This window comes from Cryptomeria japonica, chromosome 10 (genome assembly GCF_030272615.1).
Source record: "Cryptomeria japonica chromosome 10, Sugi_1.0, whole genome shotgun sequence".
In the NCBI taxonomy this organism is placed as follows: Eukaryota; Viridiplantae; Streptophyta; class Pinopsida; order Cupressales; family Cupressaceae; genus Cryptomeria; species Cryptomeria japonica.
In genome coordinates, this window is record NC_081414.1 from 196,237,816 (window position 1) to 196,248,786 (window position 10,971).

General features: G+C 36.6%; 1 protein-coding gene across 1 annotated transcript; it reads left to right on the forward strand.

Moving 5' to 3' along the window:
- Nucleotides 1-3,465: 3,465 nt before the first annotated feature.
- On the forward strand, nt 3,466-4,683 carry LOC131079123 (secoisolariciresinol dehydrogenase-like). Its single transcript, XM_058017004.2, has 2 exons — nt 3,466-3,602; nt 3,731-4,683. The coding sequence occupies exons 1-2, from the start codon at nt 3,589-3,591 to the stop codon at nt 4,545-4,547; spliced, it is 831 nt and encodes a 276-aa protein (XP_057872987.2). The 5' UTR covers nt 3,466-3,588; the 3' UTR covers nt 4,548-4,683.
- Nucleotides 4,684-10,971: the final 6,288 nt, after the last annotated feature.

The window sequence follows — 10,971 nt, forward strand, 5'->3', positions numbered from 1 at the left end:
TAGTTTCTCTAGGTTATTTTGGCAAGCACTACTCTCTCTCTCTCTCTCTCTCTCTCTCTCTCACCTTTCCCTCCCACCCTCCTTTTCTCCCCTCTCTATTTTTATTCCTCTCTCCCTCTTAACCTCTCTACATATCCATCCCTATCATATTATCCACCTCTCTCTATCCTCTCCATGTATCTCATCCATCTCTCTCCTATTCTCTCTCTCTCTCCCTCCCTCGCTCTCTCTCTCTCACTTGGGATCTCTCTATATAGAGATGAGAGACCTGGGGAGAGAGAGGGAGAGGGAAGCGAGAGGGATAGAGATGAGGATATGGAGGGAAGGACATGTAGAGAAGGAGAGAGGAGGGGGGATGTAGATATGGGAGGGAGAGAGAGAAGTTCAGAAAGAGAGAAAGAGGGTTAATGAGATACAAAAAGAGATGTAGAGGGAGGTAAAGAACTAGAGAGTGGAGAGATATTTAGATGAGATACCTAAAGTCTAGGGGGAGAGGGTTGAGATACCTAGGGGGAAAGATAGAGGTGAGATACATAGAGGGGGATACAGAGGTAGGTAATGGGATAGGGAGGGAGAGATATAGACGTAAATATAGAGGGAAGGAGAGACCTAGGAATGGGGAGAGACAAATGGTGGGATAGAGAGGTAGTGGTCGAGAGAATAGAGAGAGAGGGGAGAGAAACAATAAGAAAGGGAGAGAGAAGAAGAAAGAGAGAGGGAGGGAGCAAGGGATTAAGATGGGGGTAAGGAGGGGAGGTGAGGTACAAAGAGAGAGAAGATAGGAGAGACCTAGAGAAATGGAGTTAGTAAGGGAGTGTGGGAGAGGCATGTAAAGAGAGAGAGGAAACATATAGTAGAGAGTGAAGGGTAAGAAAGAAAGGTAAAGAGGTAGTGTTAGATTTGGGGGGAGAGAGGAGATAGTGAGATAAAGAGAGGTAGAAATGGGATAGAGGAAGAGTGATAGCGAAAGATATATAGGTTTAGAGTTTGGGGGAGATACAAATACTAACATAAAGAGAGTGAGAGAATGCTGATAGGAGTGTACTAGTTACTAAAATTTCATTAAGTCCAAAAATTTTAATGGTTTTCTAAAACCTAGAATCTACATTATAACTCCTAGAGAAATGAAACCACTCTCAAACATCTTGCCAATATATACATGAAATATAATATAAAGTATAAGAAATGTGACTTCTACTTAAATATTATATTTCATGTATATATTCTTGTTGGGAGAGAGAGTGAAAGATAAAGACAATTTTTTAGTGCTAAACATTTGGCGAGTGCCAAATTTGGTGCTAGCCAAATGAAAATTACTTTTGAAAATGCATTTCCATTTTCCTAGCGCCAAATATGGAGCTCACCGAATAGGTTTGACGTGACAAAACCTTAGGCTCAACATGCCAAACCTAATGGTACATGCCAAATATGGTGAACACCCTATTTGGTGTGCACCAAATGACTTCATTTGGGCAAAAAAATGATAGCTTTTTGGTCCCCCATCTTGGTGTAGTCCCTCATTTTAGTGCACTTACCCTAACACACCACCTTCTTATAGGCATGTGTCACATCCATGTACTATACTTCTATAGTGAAAGATGTAATTTAATGTAGGAATAAAACAAAAAAAAAGAGAAAAAAGAAAATGAAATTTCAAGTAAAAAATGATGCAAACCTTAGATGGAACTTGAATTTGATTTCCTCATTCTTCAATGAAAGATTGTGGATGCTCAGCTATTGTGCAAATTTTCAATAGGATGACAATGACATGAATTACATATCCACAAATAGATCAAAGATTATTTAGAGAGTTCCTCCAATTCTTCAAAGGATGGTGGATTTATAGTTTTTTAGGTGAAATTATGTATGTCAAGATTGATTTAATGAATCTTGAGGACTAGAGATTTGATTTAGATTTAACTAGTTTGGCTAACTAATTAACTCAATTGATTGATTAGTCAACTAACCTAATTGATCAATTAACTAGTAGCCTAATTAATTAGTCAATTGACTTGATTGTTTAGTCAACCAATTTACTTATTCAATCAAATAATTTTATTGAGAGTTGATTGATTGATTAATTAACTAATTTAATTTTTTATTTAAAGGTAGAACTAACTAAATTGACATGAGTGAAATGTGTTTTTAACTCATTCGTTAACCTCCTTAAATTGATGAGTGAGATATGGGTGACAAACATTAGAACCATTCATTGATTTTAATTAGATATGTGCATAAATTAATTAGGAGATAATTTATCAATTAATTAAAGACTTGGGTTAATATAAAGGTAAATAAGATTTATTGATGAACCTAATGTAAGCAATCAATCAATAAGCCGAATTAATATGATGAAGTTTATAAATCAATGGTGCGATGAAACAACAATGACAATATAATTTATTGATTGGCAATAGAATGATGATAGAATCAATCGGTTGGAATGACAAAGTTAGTAAAAAACATGAGAATATTACAAAATTAAAACTTGAAAAATCTAGGTGTCTACAATTGCCCCTTGTTGGAAGGATGTTGCATTGAAAGAAAGTAATAGATTTTCAAATTAAGTAAAAGAAGTGTACGCGTGGGTGTAGGTAGATGCCCCAAGTGACATGATGGTCAAAGAGATGCCCCCTTGAGAGGGACATAACAGATAGGTTAGAATCAAAGGATGGGATTGAGCGAATGTTAGTTATGAATATAAATTTAAGAAGATTTGAAGGTGGGTGTAGATAATGTGATGACAAATATTGTAAAGCTTGCGTAAACTTTCAAACATTTGAGAAACTTGATTTATTATATCACATAAAAATATGTGCTATAATATGGAAGACCACGATGACACACTTGTTATGTATTGTGCAAGAAAAAAACATTCAAGTAGGAAAATGATAAGGCATGCCACAATATGAAAAACCATGATGATATTTTATCATGAAATGAACCAAAGGTAGACACAAAAGAAAGAAAAAAAAAAATTCATATTTTTAGTTTTAGATTCATTATGATAGATTGTCATACCATGATAATTTATACAAATCAAAACTCCAATTTATAATATACCAATCAGATTAATTCACAACTAATTAGTATTAATGTTTACCTTTGATTTTCTATGGATGTATTGCTTGAATCTCTTATGAATGCAAAGTGCTAGTAAATGTTGAGAAAAACTACAATCCCGAAAAATTAGGGTGGTTTATACCCATATTATATATGATTTTGTTTGCAAAACTGAATCCACCCACCCTAGAACACTTAATCTACCTAACTTGTTTTCGATAGACTTGACATAACGAATGAGTCCAAAGAACACGACACAATTAAGAGGCCACGATTAAAGTTAGAATAATTTTATTTACTTTATTTGGTCAACTCTCTTTTAGACTTTTATTGACTTTGTTGGTTCATCCCTCCTTTTCAGACTTATGAACGTGATATGACTTTCTTCATTCCCTTTACCAATCTAATATGACCAGCGGCGTAAGAGAGCGTTGAGTCAGATGTCTATATAACACTCATTTCTTGTACAAGTAGAGGCCAAAGCTAAGATCAGAGGAGCAGTTTGAGTAGAGGCGGAGTTTTCTTATGGCGTTTTCAGGGTAAGAATACTTTTGTGATTTCTTTCTTGCTTTTAACTTATTGTATGATGATGCTTATGATCTAGATTTGTTGGGTTTTACTATCTCTCTGTGTAACTGATAGATTTAAGTGGGTATGGATGGTATAGGATGAGGAGATTCGAAGGCAAAGTGGCCATTGTGACAGGTGGATCAAATGGCATAGGTGCAGCCACGGCAAGGAAATTCGTAGCAGAAGGTGCTTACGTGTACATTGCTGACATCGATGAAGAGGGAGGGGTTAAAGTTTGCCAAGAGCTCCATGGGAATGCTTCATTTGTGAAGTGTGATGTGGCAATAGAGACCCATGTGAAAGGGGTCGTAGATCGGGCGATGGAGGAGAAGGGGCGTCTAGATATCATGGTGAACAATGCGGGTATGTTGCACGCTCATGGTAATTCCATCACACAGGTCTCTGTTGAGACTTGGGAAAGAGTTATGGCTGTGAATGTTACGGGAGCTATGTTAGGAATGAAGCATGCTGCAAGGGTCATGATTCCACGCAACTCTGGTTCCATACTCTTCAATTGCAGTGTTTTGGGACTGATGAAGACTGATAATGCCTCTCATGGTTACATGGCTTCCAAGAATGCTCTCTTGGGTTTGATGAAGAGTGGTGCAGTGGAGTTGGCAAAGGTAGGAATACGTGTGAATGCTGTGTCATCCTTTGGGATTGTGACAAAGATGATTGAGGAGTGGCTTGATGAGGTTTCTAATGGGATGTGCCCTAAGGAGGTCCTTGAGGATGAGATGCAGAGGAATGCTACTAATGGAAGGAAGCTTACTGTTGATGATGTGGCTAATGCTTTCTTGTTTCTAGCCGCTGATGAGGCTTCCTACATCAATGGGCATAATCTTATAGTTGATGGGGGTTATTCTGTTCATGGGCGAGATATTGTGACCTTCAAGGACCCACCTCGTCATTAGAGAGTTGTAACATTTTTTATAAGTTATATTTTCAATAAAAAGGTTGGGGTCTTTTTTAAAACTCATGTTATTTTTTGATTTCATCAATTAATTCAGCTTATTCATTTCATGGCACGGTTCCAAGTTCCAAACATGTTAAATGGGAGCAATATGGTTTGATATTGTTGATGGGACTTATTCTATTCATGAGCAAGATATTGTGGCCTTTGAAAACCCACCTCATAGTTAGAGTTGTAACATTATCTACATATTCTCATTATTGATAACCTTAATAGAGGGGGGTTTCTTTTTGTCAATAGATGTTATTTGTGTTATGTAGACTCAAAAAACATTGAATAGTTGTTGTTTCATTGTCCTTATGCTTAGGATATCAGGTCCGTTGTTTTGTGGACCTTATTTGTTTGTTGGGTTCTATTAGGTAATATAAGACAATTTATGGAAAGCTGGAGTAATTGCTCATTTACTCATCCTATTATTAAGGACCTTTGGAGACAAATTCTCACATTTGTGTCTTGGGGATTGTGGAAGGAGAGAAATAACTATATCTTCAGGGACCAAGCAAGGAATATGATGAAACTATAAGGATCCGATCAACTATTGAGAGTGGGGGTGAATCAGTAGATATAAAATAAACTAAACTTTCACCAAACTTAATTCCAACTCAGAAACAACTTGCAAAACTACCGGTTTAGTCACTATATAAAAAACTGCAACTGCACTGTCAAACTTTACCGGTTCACCAAAACATCAATGATACAATGTAACAGATCTGAAACTCAAATACCATTTAACCAAAACATTAAACCACTTTACTAATATCAGTAATAGCACATTTTAGATCATTTTTGGTCATCTAAACATATCTAAGTGGATTTACCAGTCATTCATATCAACCGTATCAAAAAAACATCCACAAAATCATTCACCACTTGACACAATGATTTTTCATGTGGAAACCCAAATGGAAAAAACCACAGTGGGGGTGAATACCCACAAGTATTCTAAACTCTTCTGAAGTTCACCCTGTTAGGAGCCAAGCCTTGTTAGAAGCTTATATAATAATGTCCTGTTAAGAATAGATTCGGTTAAGGACCACCCAATTAAGGAATTGACTACAATACCCTATTAAAGGTAATACCCTGTTAGAGGTAACCTCAGTGGAGGATTTCAGATCCAAGCTAATGGATCACCTGGTTAGAGGATTTCAACAAGAAGCTTGTTAAAGCTTACCCAGTTAGGGGATTTAACTATTGTAATGGTTAGAGAACAACAGGTTCTTTGTTGATCTGGTAATAGCACTACCTTACTTAATTAGATCCTTTTCTGCTCCTATCTGCCTTCACAACATTCTACAGACACACCTCCTGGTTCGACAACAATCACACTTAACCAAATTTTCCAACACAATTACAAACAATTCATCGACCTCAAAAACAAATATAATAGTTCGGTAACACAACACAAAACCTACAAATCTCATAGAGATTACAAACATATCAGTTCAATCTTGACCGTTAGATTACATAGCAATCAACTACACATTGTTCTAGATAACTTCAACTGCTCTTGGATCACTCCACATTGGATCATGTAGCTCATCACGCATTTTTCACTATATGTTATGCATTTGATCATTCCCAAGATAAATGGTTATCTTCATGCGTCAAATCCACTTCAAAACTTATCACGTGCAACATGCATATGTGGCATCTTCATCTTTGATCACCATTTGGTCATAGATCATCACAACTAATTCTCCAAGCCCATCAGCTAGGGTTCTGCTTATCAACTAGTTAGGGTTACCGGTTGATCATTGCATCAATAATAATACTAGTTTCCTTCACTGCTTTACTACCGATTACTTTACTGCATCATTACCGGTTGCTATTGACATCAATGACAACATTATACTTCATCAATGCAATCTTCATACAATTCCAACATTCTCCCCCTTTGGCATTGATGGCAATACAAATATCAATACCACTTAATTGTGATGATTGAGAGTAAATAATATACACAGGTATAGGAATCCTGGTTTACATTTTTCCCATATACTCTCCTTCAACTGTATCTTCATGTCTTCAGCTGGTAACTGGCTATCAATCATATACACTTCTTCTCCCCCTTTGACAACAATGCCAAAGTGAAGGTAAATCATACGGTTTCATTCTTCACCGATCTACAACTAGCTACTCCCCATGTGGAGTAGCTCCACTATACACCAATCCTTCTTCAAGATTTTTCAATAGGCTTCAGGATTGATGTCTTCCACATCTTCTTAATTGACTTCATATAGGGGTACAACCCCTAGCTTACCTCTGAGATACTCAAATGTAGCCTTAGGTAGAGGTTTAGTAAAGATATTTGCCAGTTGTTCTTTAGTAGATACATTCTCCAATGACACATCTTTACTTTGCACTTTCTCTCTCAGAAAATGATATTTCAGCTCAATATGCTTTGTCCTAGCATGCAACATCGTGTTCTTAGAAATATTTATAGCACTTGTGTTATCACAGAAAATTCTTACCAGTTCTGATATCTTCAACTTGAAACCTTGCAAAATGTGTTTCATCCAAATTGCTTGTGTACAATTCATATATGCTGCAACATATTCAGCTTTTGCAATTGATTGAGAGATACAACTCTATTTCTTGCTGCTCCAAGACACTAGTCTGCCTCCAAGAAAAAATGCTCCTCTAGTTGTACTCTTCTTGTCCTCAATATTGCCTGCCCAATCTGCATCTATATAGACTTTTAGATCAAAGTCTCCTACATATGGATACCATAATCCATAATCAATTATGTCTTTCGGGTATCTAAAAATTCTTTTTGTTGCAACCATGTGTGTCTCCTTCAAACTTTTATGAAATCTGGCAACCAATCCTACTACATGAGCAATGGCCAATCTATTGTGGACAACATAATGTATTTTACCTATCATGGACCTGTACTCCTTTTCATCAACTGATGCAGAATCATCATCCTTAGACAATTTATAGCCTATAAACATTGGCGTTCCAACTCGTTTATAGTTTCCCATTCCAAAAAAAATCAACTTCTTTCACATACTTGGATTGTGTGATGAAAATACCTCCCTTCATCTATTATATTTGCAAACCTATGAATTTTTTTATCTCACCTACCAGTGACATCTCAAATTCACTCTTCATTTCATTAGCAAAATCATGACACACATCATCATTTCCTCCAAAAATGATATCATCCACAAATACCTCACTTACCAGTATCTTATCTCCTTCTGTCTTGAGATATGTGTTACTATCTTCACTGTCTCTTTGAAAACCTATCTTCACTAAGTGAGAGTGCAGTCTTTCATACCATGCTCTAGGTGCTTTCTTCAATCCATATAATGCCTTATGTAACTTGCACACCATATCCTTTTCTACAGTTAAAGCATAACCATCTGGTTGTTCAATGTAGACTTCCTCTTCCAATATTCAATTTAAGAATGTTGATTTCACATTCATTTGATATACTTTGAATCCTTTGTATGCTGCAAATGCAAGTAGAGTCCTTACTCCTTCCAATCTTGCAAATGGTGCAAATGTCTCATCATAATCTTCACCTTCTTCTTGTGCATATCCTTTGCATACCAATCTAGTTTTATCCCTGATCACTATTCCACCTTCATTCAGTTTATTTTTGAATACCCATTTTGTACCTATTACATTCTTGTTCTCTGGTCTGGGTACCAATGACCATGTATTGTTCTTCTCTATCTGGTCAAGTTCTTCTTCCATTGCCTTGATCCAATGTTCATCTCCAAAGGCTTCTTTTTATTTCCTAGGCTCAATGGTGGAGATCATACAAGAGTTCTCTCTTATCCCTCTTCTAGTTAACACACCTGCATTCATGTCTCCAATAATGTGATCGGGGCTATGATTGAGTCTAACATATCTTGGAATAACATGATCTTGGTTTTCAGGTTCTTCTTCTTCACTTCATCTTCTGTTGGACCTTCCTATTTCAGTTGAACTAGGGCTTCTCTGTTCAGCTCACCAAATTCTAGTTTTACCAGTTCTGGTTCCAAAAACAGTGTGTAAGGTTCTTCTTCTTCCTTCTCCTTGCTGGTTTCACCTAAATTCTCAGGAAATTCATCTACTCGGACATTAACACTTTCAATGATCTTCTTAGTTCGGTTGTTGTAACACTTGTAAGCTTTGCTCTTGGTGGAGTAACTAAGAAATATGCCTTCATCACTCGTGGCATCAAACTTACCAATATAATCACCTCTTTTGATAAAACATCTTCTACCAAAATTTTTAAAGTAACTGACATTAGGTGATCTACCATACCAATACTCATAGGGTGTCTTGTCCTTACCTCTTTTAACCAGTATCTGGTTTATTGTATAAATAGTTGTGTTGACAGCCTCTCTCCAGAATGTCTTAGCTACACCTCCTTGAATTAGCATAGTCCTAACAACTTCAACTACTGACCAGTTGTTCCTTTCTGCAATACCATTCTGTTGTGGTGTCCTAGGTGTAGAAATTTGCCTATTAATTCCATTGTATTCCTCTAAAGTAAATTCACCACATTGATCAGTTCTTAAGCACTTTATCTTCTTTCCACTTTCATTTTCAACTAAGGTTCTGAATGCCTTAAACTTTCTAAATGCTTTTGTCTTGTCTTTCAAGAATGTGACCCACATCATTCTTGAGTAGTCATCGGTAAATATTATGAAGTACTAATCACCTTGAATACTCCTAGTCCTCATTGGTCCACACAGGTCAGTATGAACCAAATCTATCAAATGTTCAACTGAGAAAGATTTTCTCTTGAAGGTTGAGGATGTCATTTTCCCTAGCTGATATTCCTTGCACAGATCATTCACCGGTTTGTCCAACTGTGGCAAACCTCTTACTAATTTGGACTTACTAACTCTTACAATGTTATCAAAATTTACATGACAAAATTTCTGATGCCAAAGCCAACTATCTTCAACTTTTTCAATCAAACAACTATTTACTTTAAAGTTTAAATGAAACAAGTTACCTCTGGTCTGTTTGCTAGTTGCAATCAATTCACCTTTGCTTCCATAAATCTTGCAAACTCCATTCTTGAATTCCAATGGGTAACCTTTGTCATTGAGTTAGGAAACACTCAAAAGATTGTGTTTTAGTCCTTCAACTCAATAGACATCACTTGCACTTCTTTTACCATTCAGAGAGATGGATCCCTTTCCTTTCACCACACAGGGAGAGCCATTCCCAAATCTGACAACAACTCTCTCAAATTCCCTCAAAGTAAGAAACTTACTCTAGTCACCAGTCATGTCATGCGAACAACCACTATCTATAATCCGATCATTTGAACTATCCATGTGAGAGACCAATACCTTCTGATTTGATATTTGTTCTTTAATAGAAACAAAGACAATGTCCTCATTTGCATCTTCCTTAGATTCTTCATTTTTAATTCCTCCATCCACTGCAATGTGACAATCTCTTTTACGTTTGCCTTTATACTTCCTATAATTCTCACGTTTTTGCTCATTATCTCCATTTGGATAGTTAGCAACAATATGTCCAATTCGGTTACATGCAAAACATTTCAAAGGTAGTTCACCTCTATACTTACCAGTACCTCTAGGTAACCGCTTGGCCAACAATGCTTCAAGCTCAATCAGACTATCTTCATCATCTATCTCTCTACTGGACCTAGACTCATGACTGTAGCTCACTTCTCTGCTTTTCCTTACTAGTGGGGTCGAGACTGGGGCTCTAAATGCAGATTCTGGTCTCTGAACACTTCCATCAAAACGATTTAATTCAAATGCAGTCAATTTACTAATGATAGAGTCAAGAGTTACCTTTGTCTTATCAATAGTTTTGAGTTCCTGGATGGCTGCAAATCAGATAGCATAGACCAGTAGAAGGGTTATCAACACCTTGCTAACCACTATGGTATCCCCCACTGTACCTCCAACACTTTTGATTTCTCTGACTATCTCCTTGATCCTCTGACCATATTGTTGAATGTTTTCTCCTTCAGTCATCCGTATAGCATCAAATTTACCTCTCAAACACTCTTCTTTGGCAATATTAACATGCTCATCACCGCTATAGATGTCTTCTAGTTTCTTCCAAACTTCATATGTAGTCTCCAATCCATGAACATCAACATATTCTGAATCAGACAAATAACTGATGATGGCCTCCAATGCTTGATTGTTCTCTTGTTGCTCCTTCTTCTGATCATCTATCAAAATCCCACTAGGTAAGTTATACTTAGTAACAAAATGTTCCCAATATTGACTTCCTAAGCTCTTGATATAGATCTGCATCCTATCACTCTAGATTATGTAGTTTTCCCTATTGAACTTTGGACCTTCTTTCTTCATCATGTTCTCCTAGATCTTTTCCTCAAGCTATTAGTCTTAAACACAAGAGGACTTGGA